General features: G+C 40.7%; 1 protein-coding gene across 3 annotated transcripts; it reads right to left on the bottom strand.

The window, feature by feature from the left end:
• Window positions 1-5602: 5602 nt before the first annotated feature.
• LOC131226128 (endo-1,3;1,4-beta-D-glucanase-like) lies at window positions 5603-26215 on the bottom strand. 3 transcript variants are annotated; one of them, XM_058221840.1, is made up of 8 exons: window positions 26032-26209; window positions 23724-23745; window positions 16787-16913; window positions 9142-9232; window positions 8890-8979; window positions 8674-8747; window positions 8434-8534; window positions 5756-5942 (listed from the first exon to the last, which is right to left on the bottom strand). In XM_058221840.1, exons 1-7 carry the CDS (start codon window positions 26177-26179, stop codon window positions 8469-8471), a joined length of 618 nt encoding a protein of 205 aa, XP_058077823.1. In that variant the 5' UTR covers window positions 26180-26209; the 3' UTR covers window positions 5756-5942; window positions 8434-8468. The 3 variants fall into 3 exon arrangements, with proteins under 3 accessions (XP_058077822.1, XP_058077823.1, XP_058077824.1); XM_058221839.1 differs by lacking the exon at window positions 8674-8747 and having other exon boundaries at window positions 5603-5942; window positions 26032-26198; XM_058221841.1 differs by lacking the exon at window positions 5756-5942 and having other exon boundaries at window positions 8837-8979; window positions 26032-26215.
• Between the last annotated feature and the right edge of the window lie 238 nt (window positions 26216-26453).

Genomic DNA, 26453 nt, shown 5'->3' with positions numbered 1-26453 from the left:
CCATAGTAAAAGTGCCTTGTTCACACCTATCAAGAAAGAATGACATAAGTAGCTCTAATCTCAACAACAATACTTCAATATTGTAGAATAATGATTCTTTACTTGAGAATCTAGAGATTAAATCTTGAAAATGATCCCTTGATGAGGTATTTATAGACAAATAGAATCTGCGCTCCCTACAATCAAAGCGACCTATTATCGGTCGTTCTTTTCCATGGATGATCGAATTGATCATTGTTCGCTCTTCATGGACAATTAGACCGATTGTCAATCACACTCTTTATAAATGATCGAACTGATTGCCAATCGTTCTCTTCTACGACTAGACAATTACATCACCAATAGTGCTCTTACTTAGAAGGTATTAAACGAACATCATCGCTATTACTACAGGACACTTACGTATTATGCTCTTCATCAGAGCAAGATAATGAGTTTGCCCATGCGCTTCTTTTTTGTCCAAACATGGCCCATGAAGAAAACCACATGTTTAATAAAGGAAAATTCATTGTTTATCTTCTCCAATCATGACACCCTCTCTTTAAGGGATTCTACTCAGAGAGTGGTTTTGGCTATACTAAATGTAAGCAAATTAGGATTAAGTATCGTGCATTGAGCATGGGAAATAACGATCATAAATGAACTGCCATCAATGATGGAAATAAAGCTTTTGGACAAGGTGGTAATGGTGGTTGCCGATGCTTGCATTTTTCGCTCCTTACATCGATTAATGAGACTTTTACTCTAATATGAACTAGTAAGGGGAGAGGAGACTAAAACAGCTTTTATATTGTTAGATTAGTAATGGAGGAGTCCTACCCATCATTGGATTCCTCATCACCAATGCTTTTATGCGTCTCCCACACAAAAGGGAAGAGAAATCCCATTTCAATTTTAACTCATTGATATGGCTTATGCACCACCCTTTATGGGCCCCAGCTAATGTATATCTGATTAATCCAAACAGCCTATTTAGGCAATTCCATATGTGACTAGAACATCATTAAAGGAGTACAGGGTTGCCCTTACATCACTTCCCTTTAAGTTTGTTATGCCCTCAAAGCACAGAGTCCTGTCACTTGCCTTCTTTGGTTATTCTTCTTTCATGAAGAGAACATTTTTGTTAAGGAATAATATCTTTAATGGTTAATCGTCTAACAGGGATTATGCTACTAAATGATCAATCGGAGCTTACCTTTTGATCACTTTCTTGGGGGCATATGCGATGTCAAATTCAGAAAGCAGTAGTTGCCACTTTGCTATTCTTCCTATCAATGCTAGATTTTGAAACAAATACTTTACTGGATTCATATGAGCAAGTAAGGAAATCAATAGATAATCATGTACTGGCAGTGGCACTGGTGGCTCATACAAGGGCAAGGTAGGTCTTCTCAATTGTCTAATATCTTGTCTCATAGTTGGTAAACTTCGTGCTCAAATAATAGATTACTTGCTCTTTTCTCCCGGTGTCATCATACTGGCTAAGGACACCTCCAATCACTATGCTGAAATTAAAATGTTCCATTCCTTCAAATACTTTCAAAATAACTTGAAGATAGAATCTCAGTTGGGTGTTAGCTATGTAATGAAGCGACTGATGTATTGGATTCTAACAAAAAGCTACAAATTCCTTTCTCAGTCTTTGGAGGTTGCATCTTAATGATAGCTTTGGTTTTGGTTTTATCGACCATGATATCTTCCTTACTGGCAATGAAGCCGAGTAGTTTGCTCTCGATTGCAATGAAGACACTTCAAGACACTCTGACCGTTTGGGGTAAAAAAAAAACTATTCAAAATACCCTTTGATGGTAAGTGATTTAACAATATTATATCGTCCACATAAACTTTCATTTCTTTATTCATCATATCATTGAACTAGGCTTAGAGGTGTACACAAGTCAAACTGAGTCGATCTTGGCACAGCTCGACTCGGCTCGGCCACTAGCTGACCCCGGCTCGAACTTGGCTCGATTTAGTCCTCGAGCCTGACGGGCCAGCTCAGCTCGGGCCGGTTCAATCGGAGTTCAAGCCGAGTTCACCTGTGCAGCATTTTCACAAACACATGGACTGCACATTCAAATTCTCACTGTATGTAAAACAACAAAAACGGTTTTACATGTATTTCATTAAACACCTTGTAGGCAACACCAAGATCAAGAAAAAAAGTATTTGTTTCATATACATACCTTCTTTGCCACCAGCCGACACTTCATTGAGTCATTTTATCAAACACTTGGTGAGCAACATCAATATCAAAGTAACCGAGTCACCAAACTGGTTTGATCCGAGTTCGATTCGAGTTGGGGTTCAATCCGAGTCGAGTCAAGCTCGGGCAAGCTCGAACTCGGTTCGAATTTTTTTTAAGCTAAAAAAATCAGCTCGACTCGGCTCGAACTCAGTTTCAAACCGAGTCGAATCGAGCTTTTTTGAGTCGAGTTGAGCGAGCTAACTGAGCTAAATCGGTTCGTGTACAGCCCTAACTAGGCTATCATATATAACTCATTGGTCTATAACTTCAGCATTCTTAAACTCAAAATTTTTTCATCATGCATTAACATGCACACTCCACCGTCTTTATTCATCATGGTATGGTGGACCATTTCAAACTGAAATTTGCAAATTTTTTACTATTTATTTTATAAGAATCTAGATTTTCCATTAGCTACTGAGTCCTTCCAACTGTGAAAGCTCAAGCTCCATGTCATGCTTTTGGATTGTTTTTTAGTAAGAACGGTTGCTGGTAGGAGTTCTATAGCTGCAAGCTTGAACCAGTCTCCATAAGATGATGAAAAGAACAGGAGAAAAAAAAGTCTCCATAAGATGGCTGGTGTACAGTGATTCAAAAACTCCAGGATTTGTGCTCCACCGTAATGGGCCTAGGCCCAAAATACTGAACATGTGGTCCAAACAATTTATATTGACCATTCAATCAAGGGGCCCATGATGCTGAATGTGATCTGTTAGCAACTTTTCAACCGTCCATTTAGTTCGAAACACTGCGTACAAATCAGGTGTGTGGCCCAATCCATTTATCATCAGTACAAGTGAGTCATGGCCCATCACTGTCCAATCAAGATCAGAGGGTTTTGGGATCCTTTTATTCCTGTGATTAGAGCTGCCATCAGGCCCACTATGACTTCAAGGCCTCAAAATGAAATGGCTGGAATGACCTCAAGGGATGATTTCTCTTGTATACCGGGCCCGCTGGGCAGGTTGGACCTACATTCATTGAATCAAGCTGTTGGTGCCTGGACACCCGATGTGTCTAAGGATTGGGTGGGTGATGTAGAGCGGGTCGCGGATAATTTCATGGCCAAGGTGGATCAGAAAAGGTCTGATCGGAGACAGGTGATCCGGACAGTTAGAACTTAAAACGGACGTATCTTGCAAACCGGAATGAGTTATTGGATGTACCATATATGATTTTGGGGTAGGATGAGCTACTTTAGCCACCCAACCTGCCACGCCGGGTTGCCCACACCGATTTTGCGACATTCTATCAGATTGCTGGTTGAAATTCCTATTTATTTTCATTTTTACTATTTTTAGCAAGTTTTAGTTTGATTGTAACTCTTCGTACGTCGACTCTAGGAGTTGTGTCCCACACAAAAAGTGCTTAAAAAATTAGGGGAACATCATAGTTCAGCCAAATAGGGAACTTATTATTTTTGGCCAAAAAGCATGCGGAATTACGACCATCTATAAATAGTTAGTTTACTATCTACAGTAAATCATGATTTCTAGGAGCTTTAGTTATAGTATGATTCTGAAACTTCTTCCAAAGCTTGGTATCCATATTTAAAGGGTTGTAAATTCATTTATTTGGATCATCCATCAATTTACGAATTTCCAGAAATTATTTTCTATTTTCTTCTTTTCCTCGTGGATTCGAGGTATCTCTGTGAGGAATCCAAAGAAGTTCCGTGGATTCAGAACAGTTATCCCTCAAGGAAGATGGTGCTCGACCTCAACACATTTTCCCCTGCATCAGTGGGCCAGACCTTTTTTGACGAACGGATGGAGTCCTATTTACAGTTTTCATGGGCTGGACATCGGGCTACTGGATGGGCCCATACCTGATTTTATGCGACAGTTGAAATATGGTCGCGATGGGAAATCGTTGGCCATATTCATTTCTAATCGTCCATTTGGAGGTCTAAATGATCAGAGATCAGAATGCTAGGATAGCCAGGTAGTGGGACCTACATAAGTGTCCACCAAGAAACCATAGCCAAGTAGTGGGACCTACATAAATGTCCATAGACAGAGAGGTCCAAGAAATCAATGGTCTGGACACAATACTAGGGGCCCCACTCGTAAGCAATTAAGACCCAAAGGCACCATAAGCCATAGGTCCAAATATTATAATTCCTCAAGGCTTAAACATTCATCTGTGTATATTTATCATATCAGAAAGTACTTACTGGGCCCCACCCCATGATTTTAAGACCGATGAGTCTGATGCAATGCGTTCCAGTCAACATGTACTCAGCAAGACTGATCAATGCCCCGAGTTCACCCCCAACTCGGTCTGAGTCACCCAGTCTTAACCATGGCCAGAGCTGGGCACTGGACGACTCGACTCGTCTGACTCATTCAGACCCGAACCGACTAGGTGAGTCGGTCTGAACCGAGTAGGCTTCACCCAATCCGAACTCAAACCGACTCAAGTCCGAGTTACCCAGTAACTCAACCCGAAACTCGATCCGAAACCCAACTCAACTCGGGTTCAGGTATATATTAAAAAGAAAAAGGAAAAAAAAACCAACCCCTACCCGATCCCAAACTCTCTCTCTCTCTCTCTCTCTCTCTCTCTCTCAGTGCCAACTTGACCTGATTATGTACTTCTGACCAGGTAGGAATTGGTCCGGATCAGTCCAGGCCAGACCCAGACTCAGATCGGGTCAGGCATGATGGACTCAGTAGGTCAGACCTATTTCAAAACCGGATCAAGTCCCGTCAGCCCTAACTCGGTCTGACTCAACTCAATGCCCAGCTCTAGTGGGGCCATGGACCATACACAATTTTTAACAGCAGAACAAACCACATCCTATTCGGGTTTTTCAGTTTGTATAAGTGGGACCGTGGTCCAAACCTCTATTTTCCCCCTTAAACAATCCAAGCCATTGATATGGAAGCCTCACCATGGATGGCCCATGACCCAAAAAATCCCAAGATTGATAGATCCTAGCTCTTAAAACTTGGCCTTTTACTTGTTTAAACATGACCTGCTGCTGCATTGTCTTAACCATCCATTTTTTTTTTTTTTGGTTAGCTTGTTAGTACACCCACTGTCAGTTCACACTTCACTGTTAGTCACCCCCACTAGGGAATTGTGGGTCATGGACCATCCATGGTGAGGCCCATTGGTTAGCTTGTTAGTACACCCACCATCCATGCCACAATCCGGACAAACCCAACGCAACCCAACCTGATTCAATGGCTCCTTGACAGGGACCCAAACCCGACCAGATTTGGGTCCAGGTCTTCAAATATGATACGCAGACCCGAACGCAGCCGTTCTTGTTCTTTTCTGAAAGGCAGCCATTCTTGTGGCAGATCCAGGAATGGTGCGCAAGGACCAACCAATTGACAGCCGTACGAGTTATGACTTGTAATAATAGATATTTGGGAAGTAATATTCAAAACCCGACAAACAATCACCTTGATTACTGCATCTACAGACTTGTCGGAGTCACTCACTGAATCCCACTAATAACACAGAAATGCAGGTTACACACACAACTCATACTAGTGCTATCAAATGTTGTTTTTAATCAGATAGCGTGGAGTATCTTCTCTTACTTGACATACTTGGTGAACCAGCCCAACAAGTCCTGATGCGCTTCTTCCACCTTCTTCATAGCTGCATCATCATTAACATCATACCTCACCGTCCATCCATGTGCCACCCCTGGGAAGATCTTCACAAAAGAATCCACCTGTGGAAAGGCCAGCAGTTCTCAGCCATTGATCGAAGTAGAATTGTATGAATGCAATTTCTGGAAGTGATAGAATGACATGAATGCAGCTTGATATCAAGCTAAAACCACATATGTAGATTCACTATTTCAAGATCAGGTCGGGACACGAGTCAGATAGGGCCACATTTAACTGAAAAAATGCATGATTGTTAAAAACCAGCCGAAGTTTTCTAACTCATCCACTTATTTTTAGTATCATGACACATCTACTGAGTGAACTTCCTTTATCCTTGGGTGGCGACATCTACATGATGAGTTCCACCTGATGAATGACTTGGATATTTCACATCTGTCGTGCTGGACATCTGGCAGCATGTGCATTAGCAGACTTGCACACTCATGTGGACTTCGCGAAGTTCATATAGACTAATGGTATTTAAGCAAATTGAGATTGAAAGCAAGTGGATGGATTGATTTTACACATATGGAGCTGTTTTGTACGAGAAATCTTCAAAACTAGTTAAGCTGAAAGAAATCAGCATCTAAGGCTTAGGTGTCAAAGCACATATGGTACATTTTGTAGAGGGTACTGATCTTACAAAGAAGCAAATTTGTGTGCATGGTAAAAGAACTAAGATGTTCAATTAGTGTTTTTTTAAAAAAATAAAAATAAAAATTAAAAAAATAATTTTAAAAAAAAAACAAAACCAAAAACTAGGGCGTTTAATCCGTGGCCATCTCTTGGATAAACCCTTAGCCCAAAATCAGCCATTGGAAGTTCATAACTGTCTGATCCATGACAGTCTTCTGAAAGATCAAAAATCTTTGGAGCAAAGACAGGGGAAAGAATATGTAGACAGAATGACCAGTGTCCCATCCATAAGGTATACGATAAGCAACTTGGCCAGTTGGGTCAGGTTGAGGGTCAACCCGAGCCGAACCGACCTCAAGAGGACTCGATCTGCAACCTGACCTGATCCAAATTCCTCTGTACTAGACCTTAAACCACCCAACCCGATTTCAAACTAGGCTGGAGTTTTCCAACCCCTTCCCAATCCAAGGACCCTCACAACCAGACCCAGACTCAGGTTAGGTCAGTTGGTTCAACCAAACCCAAACCCAAGTTGCAGCCCTAATAAGTTGGCGTATCAAATCATTGGTATGGAAGCCTTGAACAAAAGCTTAGTGAGTCCCAGTAAAAATTATCACAAAGACGTATGTTTCAGTTTTATGGAGAACACAGAATCAAGTTAATAGCGACCAATTGCGCATGTCTAAGGATCTGCTTTTACATCCCTGGATTTGGGACTTCTTTGGAACCACACCTGATCAAGGTTATTTTATTGCGGGTCACTCCAGTATAAGGTACGGAAACAGGCAGAGGGTATGCTACTTCCTCCGACGCATTGTATGCTAGGGCAGATCATGTGGGTCAATCCCACATATCAATGAAGTAAATGCAGTATAGTTTTATACATGAATTGATATATTAATCTATATATGAAATGATATTATTATTATTACAGATCTGGCATGCATACTATTATCTTATTGCACAAATCAAATTACAAACCTCTACACTCTAAATATAAATTTAGGTTTGATCTTAATCAAACACTTAGAAATCCATAATTTCAGGTCGCTAACAATAGCAATCTGGGTTGCAAATGACCCACAATCAGGATTACAAAATTCGAAAGGGAAAACGTAGGGTATTTGGCTATTTAGGTAACATTGCTTCTGATAAAGTTCCTTACATGGGTAAAAGGGTAATAGACTGAATGGGAGATATCTGCAGTATTGTGGGCCCAGCCTTTCTTTTTAGGGAAAGGTGGTTTTTTGGGAAATTCATACAAAAAGGGAATGCTCGATAGTATTTTCATTCCCGCAAAGGGACCTACGAAAAATCCTTCAAAACCCTCGAAGCACCAGTGTTAGATGCAAGTCATGGGATGCAGCATGGGATCCATGTCATGCATAAGCTCAGTAGTTCCAGGGCCTTGGTTTAGCCTTCATTTTAGTGGATAAACAGACAGTTGTTACAAATACTACAGCACCTGGATCCTTTAAATCCCTCAAAGCAATGTTTAGAAATGAAGAGACATGGGTATTTGGTATAGAATAAATGTCAGATGTAGCTTGGCAGTACCAATATTTTATGTCAAAAAAATAGTAAAATGATTATATATTTAGAACTAAATAAAATATGTTATAAATATTTTAGTAATACATACATAGATGTGTCGCCATACTCTGACATGTGGAGCAAGTTTGACAACTAGACCCATACAGAGCACCCGTACAAGAGTAAAATAGGCAAAATATACTGATGGCAGATGATATCGCATGCCAACTTCCATTTGTCTGTATTTGAGATTACAATTGGCTCCAATCATATATGAAGAGGCTGAGTCATATCCACGTGTTTCACCAAAACACAAGATCATGCATAAGGGTTAAAAAATGCTTAGCCTGCAATTGTAGTTCTAAAAGCTTGGAGATTCCTTACCTCAGCTTTCGCAGATAAAGCCTCCTCAAACTGTTTCACCAGCTCTGGTGGAGAAAGGCGGTCAGTCTCGGCTCCAAGTATGGCAATGGGAGTTTTAACCTCTGAAAATGTATAAATCATTATTTGTAAGATATAAATGGTAACAGATTAAAAGAAAAGAAAACCTCTAGTGAATCAGGATTCAACAGAAGCATAGGAGCTTAATGAAATTTACAAATGCTTTGATGAGATATTATATACCAGAATATGAATACTATCCTCAGGTAATGAGTTTGTACAAGTGGGGCCCATCGTCTGGTGATCCAGACAATTATCTGACAGGCCACACAGACAGATCAGTGATCTAATCATGAGCCCCACAAGCACAACCTCAAGACAAAAAATGCACAAATATTCATACGACCATGATCATATGATTCCTCTGATTTGGAAGTGTTTGAGATTCCAGATGCTTGCCTTTAATATCATCGACAGTGACAAACGAAGGATGACACAGCACTGCAGCATCAATGAGACTCTGCTTCCCTAATTCCACGACTACCTTCGCTGAGAAAAGACATAGGAAGTTGAATGTTAGCCATGTCTAACAGTACTACTTAACATAATAAAATACTAAACAGTATTTTTAATGGGGCACTATAGCTGGTTGATGAGATTAAATATTCCATAGAAAGCTTGTCTCAATGAACGAGGACAAGAAAATCTCACCACCCCAGCACAAGCCCGCAGCCCCAATTGCAGATATTCCTTTACTTTTCAAAGCTGCAATAACTGCTTTCGCATCTTCAGTTCCTTTATCCTGTAAGAATGTTATAAGGTGTTGGATGCTGAATTCTTATCATAATATTGCAATTAATTCATAGCAAAAGGATGCATCATTGAAGGAATGAATACAGATAGCTGCGCCATGATAGGTGTATTGCTCAAATTACTGACACTGAAAAGCAAAATGCCTCTAGGTTTTCTCTCAGCTAGACAAGGCCTAAAATGGGGTTTTGAATGGCAGACTAATATTCAGATGATGGTTCCAAAAATGCATATTACAAGATGCAATGTTATATCTGCACGCATTTACTTTTTGTTTTTTGTTTTTTGTTTTCCTAGTGCTACCACTTGAATGCGCCTTGACCCAAGAGCAAACTCCAAAACATGTAATGGAAGAATGCTATAGCAACGACTTCAAATAGCTACCAATATCAGCATGAGAAAAATCAAGGGACCATTTGGATTACTTCATGTCCAACACTGGCACTTTTAGAAAGAAAACCTTTTTCATATCTGATGTATTAAAGTGTAACGAAAGTGAATGCTACTATGGCACATGGACATCATGCAGTTCGGGATATGCACACTGAGACATCTCTGCCATACATACGGCATTTTTGAACAGTGATCAAAACTGTAGGTTTGGTAGACCATGGTTTGCTGGCCTATCTGATGATCTGATCAGAGGCTTGGGAAAGGGGGCACGTTGCTCAAAATGGAGAAATGGTCCACATGCAATGGAAAAACTCACAAAGTTGAATGGTTATTATTGTCCCATTACAGCAATAATTGCCACTAGCTGATCCACCAGGTGGCCCACCAGATCAACAGTATGCTCATCACACCCTATGCACATTTCTGACCAAAATTTTGTGAAGCTGGTGGCAGATGTGGAGGGATTCCCCTGCTAACACTGGATAGTGGGAGATGTTTGGTACATGGTACCAGGTGCACCAATCCATGCATGTGACCTTTTCCCTAGACAACTTTTGCCGGTTTTATTAGACAAACCATATGGAGCACGACCCTCAACTTTGCACAATATACACGAGTCTTCAATTCTAAAAAGTGGGCTCATGGTTCAGCAATCAGACAACTGGTTTGTTGCATCCCACCTTCAGTGGACAATGCCTCAAAAGCAATCCATCCTAGCCACCAAGCCTGGATGTCTTTTCAGTTGAATGCTGAGAACCAAAAGGCAAAAGCATTCCATTTCAGTTGAATAAGCCCATCCATACAGAAGCAGAATTAGGCGAGTTTTGCTTGTATCAGTGCAGGAATCTCTCACGTTCATATAATGCACAAAAAACCAAGCAATAATGCATGCACACATGAAGATATATGGGCAAGTATGCTTTGTTAACCTATGTATGCTATCCTGTTGAAGCATACACTCGGGGGGTGGGTGCAGGGCAGGCGATTTCAAAATGGACTCCCCATTCATTAGATAGAGAAGATCGCCAAGATTTCGTGATCCACTGCCGAATCTATTCTAATTCCAACAGCCCGGACTCGGATTGCGGGGATAACCGAAATACTTCGTATCAACAGATACTAGGTATATCAATACCAATTAGATCCAAGATCTGTTATTGAATTGCTCATTCAATGAGCATTCTCAATATTGTACCTTGAAGAGGACTCGAACCTAACCTACATACGCATGCATACCATAGACAAACAACCATTCAATCATGTATGCAGGCATGAACCATAGATTCATGCATGCTTCCCTGACCTACGTAAAGAGACATGCAATCCAGTACCCATATGGTCATGGCGCATGTGTGTAGCATAACATGTGTGCTTTGTTAACCTAAATAAATACTTTTTTTTTACAAGCAACGGCGAAAATATATTAAAAAAGAAAAGAGAATACAAACAAAAGAAGGAAAAGATGGAACTGCTGAGGTAGCAGAACAGGAAAAGGAGAAAAGAGAAAGATACAAAACTAGCAGCCTAGAATGCAGAGATCATATCCTTTCAAATCTTTAACGTTAGCAGCCCATTCAATCAACAGTCTTTTGGCTCTCGCCCCAGTCACTGAAGCCGACGTCGCCCAATCGTTAAAGCATCTGTCGTTTCTTTCTAACCAGACAGACCACCGAATAGCCAAGATGGCCATTTTCCATATGAGTCTTTTGGGTTTTTGAAGCTTGCAGCCATGCCAAGAGGATAGGAAATTATGAGCCAAGTCAGGACTACACCAGGAGAGGTTGAATCGTTGGCTAAAATCGATCCAGATTTGCCAGATGAAGGGACAGTGCACCAGGAGATGGTCCACCGATTCCGCATCGTTCATACAACAAAGGCAAACATTAACCAGCTGCATACCACTTTTCCGGAGGTTGTCAATAGTAAGGATTCTATTGCGGTCCACCAACCAAGCAAAACAAATATAATTAGGAGGGGTCGGGTATCTCCAGATGAAGGAGAGGCAGGAATCGAGGGGGGGGGGGGCGGGGCGGTGGTGCTAAAGAAGAGTAGAGAGATTTGACCGTGAAGCGACCGGACTCATCAATCTTCCAAATGGGCCTGTCAGGCTCGGACATCAGCAGATGGACTTAGAGATGTAATCGAGAAGGTCCACGTATTCAACAAACTCACTATCTGTGAGGTTTCTAAAACATCTAATATCCCACACAATTTTGGCATCCGAGTAGGTGTAGCAATCTGAAATTAAGATGATCTTGATAGGGGCCAAGTGGAAAATGTTTGGGAACCGGTCCTTTAACTTGAGGTCACCCAACCAGATGTCTTCCCAGAAGCGGATAGCACCCCCATTTCCCATATCGAAACTGATGTTGTTGATAACTGTCTGTTTGACCTTTAGAATCCCTTTCCAAATGTGGGACGCCCTGTAGGCCGAAGAGTCCTTAGACCACCAACCCCCCAACGACGACCCATATTTCCCTTTAATGATGGAGGTCCAAAGAGCTCCCGGTTCGGAGGCAAGCCTCCAAGTCCATTTGCTTAACAACGCAGTATTCATGCTTCGCAGATCTTTAACATTAGCCCCTCCTTCATGGAAGATCTTGCAAATTGAATATGGGTGATGGGCTTAGAGACCTGGCATAGAAATGCCCTTCAGGACACCTTCGTCCTAGCCCATAGACAACATCTTAGAGAGAGCTTCGCCTATGATAAGGAACAAGAGGTGGGACAGGGGGTCTCCTTAACGCAATCCTCTCGAACTTTTGAAAAAACCTTTCAGGGACTCATTCAGCATGACGGAAAAGTGGGTTGAGCTGATGCAGGCAGTGATCCAATTTCTCCATTTGGCCCCGAAGCCCATCCGGAGCAGCATATACTGAAGGAACCCCCAGTCAACGTGATCGTAGGCCTTTGCGATATCCAGCTTGCAGAGAATTACTTCCTTTTCAGACCGCTGGCAGGAGTGAAGAACCTCATTCGCAATAAGGGAGCAATCAGTTATCTGTCTTCCTTTAATAAAAGTGTTCTGGTTAGGAGAAATCAATCCTCCTATCACTTTCGAGAGACGAGTGGAAAGGACTTTGGCCAGAATTTTGTAGGGGCCCCCGATCAAACTAATCGGTCTGAAATCAAAGAAAGAGGAAACACTAGACACCTTCGGGATCAGAGAGATGAAGGTAGCACCCATGCCTTTCAACAGTTTACCTCTACGATGGAATTCCTAAAAAAACAGGAGAACGTCCTGGCTGACCAAGTCCGATTGGAAGAAGGATATGGGGAAGCCGTCAGGACCCGGAGCTTTATCGCCTCCCAGGGAGGCAACCGTAACCTTGATTTCATCTTCAGAAAAATCCACTTCGAGGAGGTCAGCGTCAGCAGAGTTTAACCTATTGAACATGGTGTTGTCGAGGAGCGGTCTGATCCAGGCTTCCGAGGAAAGGAGGCCTTTGAAGTGATTAATAGCAAGGTCAATGATCAACCGTTTATCTTCTATACAGTCGCCATTCACGTTGATTGAGACAATAGCCTTGGACCAAGCACGCATATTAGCTATGCTGTGAAAATATTTAGTGTTTTTGTCGCCCTTAGAAATCCACCTAGCTCTAGACTTGATCTTCCAAGCAACCTCATCATCCAGAGCCTTAGTGGATAGCAATTGGATGATTTGAATACGTCTACCCAGAGCTTCAGTGGATAGATGGTTGGCTTCCGATTCCGCATCGATATGGGTGAGTTCGGACAGGAGAGCCTCTGACTCAGCTTCTCTTAAGCGAATCTCCTCCTGATGCCACTCCTTAAGCTTCAGCTTGAGAAGTTTAAGCTTACGCATCAATCTGTGACCAGCAAAGCCTTCCACCTTGAAGCCCGACCACCAATCTGAGATCTTTTGCCTGAGACCTTCGGCTTTGAGCCAACTGGAGTTGAATCTAAAAGGTTTGGGACCCCAATCATCGTCTTCCATACGTAGAAGCAAAGGGCAATGATCAGACGTTGTCCTCGAAAGAGCAAGTTGGATCGTAGAGGGAAAAGCCTCAATCCAGTCCAGGGAGACAAGAAACCTATCCGGTCTAGAAAGGATGGGGACTCTTCTATCATTCGTCCAAGTATATTTAGCCCCAGACAGCTGGAGATCGATAAGCTCTTGAGCTTGGATCCACTCAGAGAATCGAACCATAGCTGGAGAAATTCTTCTACTCGGGAGTGATCTTCCGGGAATCTAGTGACGTTGAAATCCCCCACGACATAGTAGGGACCTGAGAAGGAATGCCTAACAGAAGTTAGCTCATCCCAGACTTCCGATCTACCAGAATCAACAGAAGGGCCATATACAGCTGTAATAAGACATAGGAAGTCAGAAATCTTATCTTTAAGAGTGACAAACACTGAGAATGAGCCTATAGAAGAGGATTGCAGATCCCAGATAGTTGATTTCCACCCTAGCAAAATACCCCCTGACGTGCCAGATGCGTTGCAAGCAGCCCATTTCGCATCCGGGGCATTCCAAAGAAAAGCGAGGAGTTTGTCATTGAAGGCCAGGACCTTAGTTTCCTATAAGCAAAGAATATTCGGGTTCTTCCTACTGATGGAGGCTTTGATGAGGCTTCTTTTTTATTTGGATCCCACCCCCCTGACATTCTAGGAGATAATCTTCATTGGACAACCACACTGCCCCGATTTCCTTGCCTTCTGTGCTTGGATTTAGAGGCTGATTTCGCCCCGGGGGTATGAATTAGCCGCTGGGTCTGACGACTGGAGCCGGATCGGAGAGTTTGCTTCGAGAGGGATCGAAGATCGAAGAGGGGCCGACCTCTGTGTTCGATACATTAAAACAATGCAACGTAGTCCTCCATCCTATCCTCGAAAGAGAGGCCAAGTTTTCTGCCCACATGAGTGATGGCTTCTCTAACCCAACGCTTATTAGACATTTTGCCTAAGGGCCCGTTTGGCCGGGTGGATTGGAAGGGATTGAATGGTATTAGGGTGGATGGCATGGATTTCTAGGTAATTATGGTGTTGTCAGTGGATTGTCTTGAGATCCATGGGATTGTTATATCCCTGGATTGCTATATCCAGTCTATTTGGCACGCCCGGCTAATCCCGGGATTAAACCTTCCCATCCCTTCCAATCCTTCGAACCAAACACATCCCAGGCAAATTTGAATGGATTAGGGTGGATTGGATGGGATTTAAAGGTAATGATGGTGTTGTCAGTGGATTGTCTTAAGATCCATGGGATTGGGATCAAATCACCGACTCTGTTTGGCACGCCCGGCCAATCCCGGGATTTAACTTCCAATCCCTTCCAATACCATCCAATCCCTTCCAATCCAACCAGTCAAACGGGCCCTAAAAGCTCATCTCTGTCATCGTCCGAGAGCGTGGCCTCGTTGGACTGTCGTTGATGCTGTTGGAGGTCCGCGCATATCTGAAGGGGTTCCGCTATAATCACTTCACCTAGGGGATTATCCTGGAAGAGCGTAATAGGGCCCATATCTGTCGAATCGTCAGCAGGATCGGGGATAGAACACACAGATGGCGGTCGGGAGAAAGGGTCAGATGAACAATAAGAGTCATTCTCCGATCCTTCTTCGCCCAAGTCGCAGAGATGACTGTTGTCCGCCAAAAGGATAGGAGAGAGAGCTTTCCAGATCGCAGATGAGGATTTAGGGCGACTCCGATTATTGAGGCAGATGATGGGGTACGAAGATGAAGGGGTAGATGATTCTGGAAGGGGGGCAGGGCTAATAGGTTGTTGGAGTTGTGATGCCCGAGTATGAGCCACTGTTGGACCCGAATCCGAGGTCAAACGACCAGACCCGATTAACTGATGAGGCACGTGCGGAGTGAGAGAGATAGGCTCTCGCAGGCAAGGGAGCACGTGTCGCTGGGATGGGCTCAAGGAGGTGAAGTCATGGGCCACATGTCCGGAAGATGAAGGTAAGTCGTTGTCGAAGCAATGGTGACTTAAAGCTTCGGTCTGTCATTGATGAGGTGTCGGCCCCGGGTTGTTACGCGTGTCTTCACGAGGCAGGAAATCTTGCAGGCGATCTTGAGACGTACACGCCATCGGATCCTGTGCGCCATGTGGGACGATCCCCTTCCCCTGCAATCTTGAAAGCGACTCCCGAGGGATATCGTCTGCAGGAGATGGTGGACGGGTCCGTTCGCTGCCAGCACGTGTCCTGCGGAAGGCTGCGATGGAATCGTCATCCCCGATGAAATCAGGAGCATTGATAGGGTTCAGGAATGATGGTCCGCTGGAGCATGGAAGATTGGTGCATGCATTTATCGTCGTAGCAGGTTCCTTCGCCAGAGGCGAAGAAGGCCCTTCCCGAACGCGCCAGAGGTCTCCCCAGCGAGGGTAGACTTCATCCGAGATTTCTCTGATTACCGGCAACTCAATCGTACGGTTATCAACAACCACCCGAATATGCTGGGGGAGCGGAGAATCCTTCTCCCTTCTCACCCTCATCCTGAGGACAGTAAGCTCTTCACTGAGCTTCGTCTTCGCGTCAAGCTCGAGAAAAGAGCCTAACAGGTTCGCAGCCGAAATAAAAAATTCGTCATTCCATAGTTCCATGGGAATGCTCCACACCTGGACCCAAACATTTTCTTTTCCAAACATGGAAAAATCCTCCCCTTTCGGATATCCTTTAACAAAGAGGGTAGGAAATGAATCCTTCTTCCTTACCTGGGTCGGTGGATGAGGGCGCTGTCGAGATACTTGTTTCCATCCCTGGTCATCTTGGATCTCCCCTTCTTCCAAGTCATCAAGGGGAGCATGAGCAGATCCCTCGCTCTTCAATCCTTCCGCTCTTAACGATAGGGTAGGTTCTTTAGGCATTGACCTCTTCGATCCATCAGATGAGGAATCGCCCCAATTACGGGGGCGATCTTTCTTATGCATTCAGAAAATCGCTCTCTTGTTGCTTCAGCAGCAGAGAGATTAGCAAAGCTCTAACCTAAATAAATACTTTTCGAATCAAAACAAGAAAAAAGAAGGCATAATGCTCCTCGCAATCAATCATCACTAAGTGACTTTTTGATTCAAAAATCAATAATAAACTCTAAACAAAGATATGAGATAGAGAGATAGAGAGAGAGATAGAGAGAGAGAGAGAGAGAGAGAGAGAGAGAGAGATCAAAAACCAACCAGTTCATGATCTTTTATCCACCCCTGAACGGGTCTCTTAGGATTATTGGGTACAAACGGATCCCCGTAAAAGAAGTCAGGAACCACCACATAGAACCCGGCAGCTGCAATTTTGTCTGCGAGCTTCCTTTATAGTAAAATGTAGGTAATATTAGCTTTCACCAAAAAGTTTCTTACATACATAAGTAAGAAGTAATCATAGAAGTATTCACGGAAGGAAAGATGAAGAGTACTAGTAGTAAAAGGAGGAGGTATTATATAATGCAATTTTGGGAAACAAGGAATTTATTTGAAGATCAGCCCTGTTATTTCCTTTCTTTTCTTTCCTTTTTTCCCTTACCACATTCCTATCATTCCACTGGGCCTATTTGGATAGGAGTATCCTGGGTGAGGACGTGGAAAAATGTAATCATGATTTTCAAATCATAATAAATGCAAGAACTGTAGTATCTCGACATATCCATTGTTGGTGATATGATCCCGCTGAGCAGTCTTGTAACGATTTAATGCATCGGTCCGTGTCTTGTCAGTATGCTTCACCCAATTGTAGTCAGTAGAGGGCATCGTTACTCTCTCCGAACTGCATTCGATGAGTGGGTTGTTGCTGTGGAATGTAATACTGTTGTATTCAATAGAATAGATGCACTGTAGTGAAATGTTTGTGTGAAGTAAGTTTAATTGCTTTATCCAAACACCCGTAATGTGTGTATTTGTCTATTTGAACACAACCATAGACCACCATAACAAACAGACCTCAATCAGCTGCTGTTTACATGCCTAGAACAGGCGTGGAAATTTATATGCCGGTCATACATTTACCGAATTAATCCATCTAAACAAACAACTGATCACAAGATCAAATGCATCTAACACAAGGAAACAAGTAAGGTAATTTGTAATCAAGATCGATTTACCTTACCTAAACGAATAAAATGCAAGACGAATAGCCCCTAAGAGAAACTGAAAGAATCTTTGAACTAGGACGTAGAGTGGGACAGCAAAATGTATAGGTAGATTGGATTATACCATTGTTATTATAGGTTTCACAAGGTATGACAGGTGAAAATCGCCACCTTCGTTGCAGATATTATTCTGAAAAGGTGGAGTGCGCATGTCGACACATATCACACTCCAATGCTCCAAGGAAGTGGGTGAGACACTCCTGGATTGCTTTCTTTTCTAAGTTTTTTCCTCTAAACTGTACATAGCTACAACATAAAGTCAATATTAAGCGCACGCTTTTTATAAATATATTCACAATAGGTTTTTAGGATTTTACCATTATCAAGAGAGCTTTTATATGGAAATTCAATATTGCCCATATAATTTATTATGCAGCCCATTATATAACCTATTATCATTGTATCATCATATCAGTTGATCACCCTTCTATATGGAAATTCAACTCTTTTAGCGAATTGCTTGCAAGGTGGCTTTTTCAAGTGATGGCAGGGCCACTCTTTCTGTTTCGCTCCTGGGAATGTTCCCTTTTTCCTATTCTAGTACATTTGACTCGGTAAAATTGGGGGGTTAACTTTCAAAAAAAATTATTACATGTGAAAGCATCAGTTTTAGAATGAATATAAACAAATGGTGGGATCCAGTAATATTATTTTTTAGGGTTCCTTGAGTGAGAGTCGAGTTTCAAGTTTTGAGGTCCTGATTCGAGGTCTTACAAAACTGGGGGACCCAATTAATACACATGGATGACAAAATATGACATGTCTGCCTGATCATACCGGTGGTCCCCACGAGTTGTCCATCAAATTGTTTCCCAAACACGCACACAGCATAATGGAATTGCTGAAAGAAAGAATAGGCATCTCCTAGAAGTTACTCGTGTGTTCTCATTGGTATGTCTATTCCTAAATCCTTTTGGTCGGATGTAGTCCTTACTGCATATTATTTTATTAATTGTTTACCTACTGAAATTAATACACATGGATGACGAAAGAGGACATGTCTGTCTGATCATACCGATGGTTCTCACAAGTTGTCCATCAAATCGTTGCCCAAACACGCACACAACATAATGGAGTTGTTGAAAGAAAGAATAGGCATCTCCTAGAAGTTACTCATGCGTTCTCATTGGTATGTCTATTCCTAAATCCTTTTGGTCGAATACAATCCTTACTACATATTATTTTATTAATTGTTTACCAACTAAAATTCTTTCTAATCGGTCTCCTATTCAATATTTTTCGGCATTTTATCCTATTCCAGAAATCCCATTATAGGTATTTTGATGTGTTTATTATATCTATAATACAAATCCTCATAGAAATAAATTGTCAAATTGGACCATCAAATGTATTTTCTTAGGATATTCGTGTTCACAAAAAGGGTATAAGTGTTTTGATCTAGTCACTAAAAAGCGTTGTATCCATGGATGTTGAGTTTTTTAAAGACGCTCCATATTTTTCTACAAGTAAGAGGGAACACAGTTCTTGGTTCTTCTTCTTCCTGCCCTTGAGCCTGGTCCGATTGTTTTTGTTCATTTTAAACCCAATAGTGTTAAACATAAAATTGTTTTTGATTCACAATTGACTAAATCAGACATAAAGGTGTATGAAAGAAGAAATATTCATGCTCTAGTTCTTCCTTAGATTACCATGAAGCATGCTCCTTTAGAGACATTTACTAATAGTGTTCCTACTAGCTTGACAATTTATACCAATCCATATCTAGATTCATCATTCGATTTGCATGTTTCTATCAGAAAAGTCAAAAGATAGTATACTTCTCATCCTATTGAACATTTTATTTCCTATCATTCTATATCTTCAGTTCACGGGTCATTTCTTTCTACTCTTAAGTATTCTTTTTTCCATTATTCCTAAAAATCTTAAACAAGCTATTATTAATTCTCCTCTATGTCAACAAGCTATGGAAGAGGAGTTGGCTGCTCTTAAGAAGAATCATACATGGGATATATGACTGATTTACCAGTTGGGAAGAATCTAGCAGATTGTTATTAAGTGTATGCTCTTTAATACAACTCTGGTGGTAGTGTAGCTCAATATAAAGCTCATCTTGTACATAAAGGCTTTAAACAGATATATGCTGATGATTATTTTGAGAATATTACTCCTGTTACTAAGATGAATTCGACACAGGTGATCATTTCTCTTGCTAATTTGAATTAGCCGTTGTACCAATTATATATTAAGAATGTCTTTTTGAATGGTGATCTGATTGAGGAAATTAAAATGCTTCACCCTCCGAGTTTTGCTAAAAAAGGGAAAGGAAAGAAATGTATGTCATCTTAAGAAGGATATATATGGTTTGAAACAAGCTCCTCGAGCCTAGTTAGAAAAGTTCAATATAGCCCCAATTTGTATTGGATTTACTCGCATTCACTCTGACAATTCTGTGTATGTTAAACGGCGTGTACAAGGTCTCATTATTGTGAGTGTGAATGTGGATGATATTTGTTACAGGTTGTGGTGCTAGAGCAATTTCTGAGTTGAAATTCTTTTTAAGCAAGGTTTTTTACATCAAAGATCTTGGATAATTAAAATACTTTCCTTGAATTGAAGTCTCTCATTCTAAGAAGGACATTGTCTCAACGAAAATATGCCATTGATTTGACTTCAATTGGTAATCTTGGTGCCAAACCTATTAATTCATTGTTGGAGGTTAATAAAAAGCTTCGGGCTGATGATGGGGAACTTCTTAATGATCCTTGCATGTACCAGCGGTTGGTTATTCAATTAAATATGTGACTATTACTCTCTCAGGTCTGTCTTATGCAGTAAGTTTGGTTAGTCGGTTCCTGCACGTTCCTCAATTGAGTCACCTTAAGACAATTTGTCACATCTTACGCTACATTAAGTCTTCTCCAGGATATGGCATCTTGTTAGTTGTCGCAATAATCATGATATTGAACGCTATTTTGATGCAAATTAGGCAGGTTTACCAAAAGATTAATGCTCTACGAGACTACGACAAGATATTGTACTTTTTTCGGAGGTAACTTGTTACTTTGAAGCATTGTTCGAAGTATCCCCAATATCATCTAAATCTCCCCGATTTTATCCATATCTCCAGCTCGGCAATACCGATAACACTGGCAGTATTAAAAATTCTAGGTATCAATGATATATCACTAAATTTCGCTGATGTATTGATATCTCCAATATTTTTTAGTGTAAATTCTAGGTATCGTTTGTATCGCCAGCATATCAGTGATATTTCAATAATATCGCTGATGTTATCAATATCACCAAAAATCTATTTATTAAAAAAATTCATTTCAATTTTTTTAATGGGTGCATTGTTGTATGATGAAATGCATGTTTGTATGTCTGTATATGCATGCATGCATGGATGGTTGGATGGTTGGTTGGATGGATGGATGGATGTGTATATGTGTGTGTGCATGCATGCATGGATAGATGGATCATGCATGTGTGTTTGTATGTATGTATGTGCATGCATGGATGGATAGATCCGCCATTTTCCCCATGTTTCCCTGAGTCAATGATACATGCTTTTAGGCCCCATTAAAGGGAAACTTATTATTTGATTCCTAAATATGCAAATATGCATCTTTTACCTTATCATTTGATTCTTAAATATGCAAATATGCGTAAGTTTCATTGAAAAATTCCACCGTTTCCCCCATGCTTCCCCACATTTCCGGAAATCGACAATATTATCAACGATAACGATATTTTTTCCGTATCCCCGGCCAACGAAACTTGTAGCGATACCGATACTTCGAACACTGCCTAGAAGACTAAAAATTATAAAGTTATTACACGATCCAATGTTGAGGCAGAGTACCATGCTATGGCAAATACCGCATGAAAAATTGTGGTTAAAAAGTTTTGTTACTGAATTGGGATTTCAAGTGAAGACTCCGATGCCTATGTATCGTAATAATCAAGATGTTATTCATATAGCTCCTAGTCATGGTTTTCATGAGCGAAAAAAACACATTGAAGCTAATTGTCACTTTATTCGTGAGAAGGTTGCTTATGGCATTAGTTGTACTCCCTTTGTTCCGTCTACAGCTCAACTTACCTAAATTGTCTTATGACTCATTAATAAGATGAATTTTGAATTTTAATTGTCAAGGAACAAGTAATCTCTTCTCTTGATACCAGTTGCTACTCAGATCTCTCTCCCCATTCCAACAACGACATCTTCACTAAGGCTCGTACTGTTGAAGTTGGACGGCATATTCCTCATAGTCAGGCATGATTGATATCTATGCCTCAGCTTGAGAGGGAGTGTAAATATTTCTAGACCGTGGGCCTTCTCTCTCTAGACCGTGGACCATCTCTTATTCTTCTCTTATTTCTCTTATTATTTTTCTTTCCTTTCCTTTTGTTTTTCCTATTTTTCCCTTGATTCTAAGGGTGTTTTATGTAATTTGGGACGTCGCTTAATATAAATAAGAAGGGGACTAGACATCTAGCCCCAGTTTAAAAAAAATTCCCTCCGAAATGCTTTTTTTCTCTCTGACAAAAAACAAGGGGGGAAACAAGGTTTCCTTCTCCACAATTTTCTGGAGATACAGTTTTCTAGAAATATTATTTCATCTCTCATGCTTTTCATAATCCAAATAGGCCTTAAGGAGTTCACCCCCCTGGACACCTGCCTCAAGATTTTATTTTATTTTAAACCAACGAAATCTTTGATCTCATTGACTACAAACACTCCTTTCCACGGAACCGGGATATTACAACAAGGTAGTGACCCAAGAGATGGTCGCATTCAAGTCTATTTCCACCATGAAGGGGCCATTTGCAGAATTGAAGAAAAGTTGTAGTTCTTTGTTATAGCCCGTTGTAGCCCTTTGTTATAGCCCTCAATTCTATAGAATTGTATTCACCAATTCTAGAGGGCTGACCTTCAAGTCTATTTCCACCATGATAGGGCCATTTAGAGAATTGAAGAAACGTTGTAGTTCTTTATTATAAGCATGTTGTAGCCCTTTGTTATAGCCCTTAATTCTATAGAATTGGATTCACCAATTCCTGAGGGCTGACCTTCAATTCTATTTCCACCATGACAGGGCCATTTAGAGAATTGAAGAAAAGTTGTAGTTCTTAGTTATAGCATGGCCCTTTGTTATAGCCCTCAATTCTATAGAATTGGACTCACTAATTCAAGAGGGCTAGGAAAATAAGCCGCACCAACCCAGCAAGGTTCTTCTCTAATGACACCCCAACCACCAAGTCACTAGAATTCTCCTCATTCAATTTTCACAAGCCTAAGCACTAATTGGTCAATCTTCTCCCAATGCTTGACATAATTAAAAATGACCAAGTTCCAACTACCACCCAATTTTGAGGCACCGGTGCTTTAAAAGCTTCAATACTAATCCTAACTTGATGAAGTATCCAATTCTTTCCTTCAGTACAAATATCAACAACAAGATACTAAAAAAAAAGTCCATTTATTTTGTTCATTCCATATTCCCAACATAAGAGCTAAATGGAGCAATCTCCATACAACTCATTGACTCAATTTGGAATGACCCTACAATCCACCATTTAAAAGATCCGCAACCGACTTTGGAATTACCATGAAATGTTGAGCAACTTAAAGAAGAAACCCCCAGAGCTCCTTCACCATTTACAGGTCAAAAGCTTAAGAGAGGTCTCCTTTCTATAAATAAAATGGTGAAAGCAAACATGTTAATATTCAAAGAGATCTATATTGAACATGCTGATTGAAATCACACAAGTGTTTGTGAATGAACGCACATGCATCACAACTTTATAAATAAAAATGACAAATAATATGATTTTAGATCATTTGGGCCACAAACTTGTTAAGTGCAAAAAATTAAATCCTGATCTTTTCAGACCCTATAATATGTATAGCCATAAGAGAACTATGAGGAAACCATGTTTATCATCTCATGATATCAATTATAAAATTAAACAATTAGGTCAAGAATATAGATAAGAATTCGCCATACCTCAAGTTTGGTGCTTCATATCCTGTAAAATGTTCAAGTCAAACACGTAAGACATGAGAGTAAGCAGGTGCATATGAAAATGATGACAGTGACAAAGATGACAACAATATGATGATAACCTCAACAACCACGACAACAATTTAAAAAAAAAAAATCATGTGATGAAGGATAGATTTGACATTGTAGGAAGCAGAAAAGGAGAATTGATAGGGATTAAATCACACACTTTTCACACAATTACATTAGAAAACATTGGTGTTTTTGGGTTTTCTCCCTCTGCAAAAGACTCTTCTATAAAATAGCCTATGTTTCCTTCATTGATATTCCAAACCATATGTCATCTGAAAAACCATGCATTGCTAGAAAGATATCCGAGCCTGAATTTAGTTTCGAACTATAATAAATCTCAGCTGCACTAGTACAGGGCATAATGTAGCATGTTACTATAATGTGGTACAGTATCAAGAACTGTAGCGAGTTTTTCAGTACATTATTATTTGTAGGAATTCTAATAAAAACTACCAAAACCACAAAAACTAGACTCAATGCATGCACAGAAACTATATTTGATATTGTAGGAAGCAGAAAAGGAGAATTGATAGGGATTAAATCACAAGCTTTTCACACAATTACATTAGAAAACATTGGTGTTTTTGGGTTTTCTCCTTCTGCAAAAAACTCTCTTCTATAAAATAACCTATGTTTCCTTTAGTGATATTCCAAACCACATGTCATCTACAAAATCATGCATGTCTAGAAAGATAGCCGAACCTGAATTTAGTTTCAAACTCTAATAAATCTCAGCTGCACTACTGCAGGGCGTAATGTAGAATGTTACTATAATGCAGTACGGACCGCATGCATCCTCAAACAAGAACATCATTGTAAAAGTGCACTTTCAGCTTTGTCAGAAACTTAGAATGTAGGCCCACCCATCGAGTTGTCGTGATCTTTGAGGCACCCCATATTATTGTGCACTGTTGCTTCCCTCGTCCTTTCGTGGACCAAGTTCAATGTCGTGCCCTCCATATCACTCTTGAATCTTGAATTGCCTAATTTGATCTTTGTGAAATGATGTGTCATACATGCGTCAAAATACACCACATCAAGTTCTGCCAATATGTGCATCGATCCATCTGCAATCCACCCATCAACCGAGTGTCATCTTTGTTTGTGATGTAATTGTTGGATACTTCCTTCTAATATAAGTTTTGGATTTGTGCATTTTGAAATTCTTAGGTTCTTCACTGGACCCAGGCATCTCAACTCTTACACCATATTTGCAGTCATGATCCTCCAATCAGTCATCTCTTCCATCATGAGGATGACCAACTGGAACAGTGTTGTGATCACCAATATACAGTTACACAATGCTAACAGCTAGTCCCAGACGAGGAGCCTCTCCTTGATCTTGTGTCAACAGTGTCGACTTATCCAATCGGCTTTAACTCTCTTATAATTCCCTCCAATTGCCATGTCTCCTTATTACTTCCTCCAGGATATTTCCTCAGTAGCCAATTTATCCTATGATACCAACTTGATGCAATGCGGATGGATTTGACATTGTAGGATGAAGAAAAGAAAAGAAAATTAAATCACACGCCTTTCACACAATTCAATAGAAAAGATTTATTTCTTAGGGTTTTCTCTATTTACAAGACAACCTCTTCTCTTAAAAAAAAAAAAAAAAAAACTATTTTTTCTTTATATCAATATTCCAAGCCGTATGTCATTACAAACCATGTACATAGGTAAAAATAAAAAATAAATTAAACTTTATATAAACCACAAATGAAATGATTATCCCTTTTTAAAAATTTAGAAAAAATATATATATATAGCATACTGTAGCAGTTACTATAGAGAGTTGTACCGTTATAGTAGGAAGTTACTATAGCTAGTACTGGAACACAATCCTATTTATAGAATGTCCATTAAAAAACTATTTAACCAACAAATACCTGCATATCAGCCCCCTTTTTAGCATTGGCCAAATTGTGGATGGGGCACAACCAAAAATTACACTAAGAAGATAATATTTTTCCCATGGAATTTGGACTACTCAATGTTTTACTTTTAACCATCCATTTGATAGCAATCATTGAATAGATAGGACTTCTCTTCCAGTGTGAATTTAAATATATGCTCTGCCTACAATACCCACTCCAAAAGTTTTGGAAGGTCTAGACAGCCACGCACACACAGTGCCACATGTGAGGAGGATGAGTCACCACCATTTTCAAAAAAAAAAAAAAAAAACTGGTAGAAATCTGCGTAGTGCATGAAAGGAGGTGAAATCGACATGTACCATAAACGTCGGAAACGAGGAGAACAGCAAGCTTGGAATCGGAAGGGCCGGTGATGTAGGTCTTGAGGCCACCGACGTCTTCTACACCGCCCTGCCCGCAGGTAGAGCTCAACGTTGGAGGATTTGCACAGCACTGAGAGCTTGCCATCACTGCTTCTGAGAGAGTGTGCGCGAAATAAGAGTCGATGAGGGGGTCGCTTTACACAGGCAAGATCGGTATTGTAGCCCGCGGACTACTGAAGTAAATTCGTACTCCGCTAGCTTAGATGGGTCATGCGCGTTGCCTGGATGGTTGTAACTATTGGGAGAAAAAGTATTCAACTGGGATTTTGCGTCGTATAAACCCAACGTACTACCCACCTTTCTTTCTTATATAAACTGATAGACAACACCTTTTATGAGCCGACCCGAAGATAACCTAT

The sequence above is a fragment of the Magnolia sinica genome, chromosome 14 (genome assembly GCF_029962835.1).
Source record: "Magnolia sinica isolate HGM2019 chromosome 14, MsV1, whole genome shotgun sequence".
NCBI classification, from domain to species: Eukaryota; Viridiplantae; Streptophyta; class Magnoliopsida; order Magnoliales; family Magnoliaceae; genus Magnolia; species Magnolia sinica.
Note: the sequence above shows the minus strand (reverse complement) of the source record. Positions and strands in the feature narration are given on the sequence as shown.

What these genes read in the sequence shown, in the direction of transcription:
- LOC131226128 (XM_058221839.1), bottom strand. Translation starts at nt 26,179, where the DNA reads ATGGCAAGCTCTCAGTGCTGTGCAAATCCTCCAACGTTGAGCTCTACC. An exon ending in TATGAAGCACCAAACTTGAG is followed by an intron (nt 16,914 to 23,723) that starts GTATGGCGAATT and finishes TTTACTATAAAG; the next exon opens with GAAGCTCGCAGACAAAATTG. An exon ending in TGCGGGCTTGTGCTGGGGTG is followed by an intron (nt 8,980 to 9,141) that starts GTGAGATTTTCT and finishes GTCTTTTCTCAG; the next exon opens with CGAAGGTAGTCGTGGAATTA.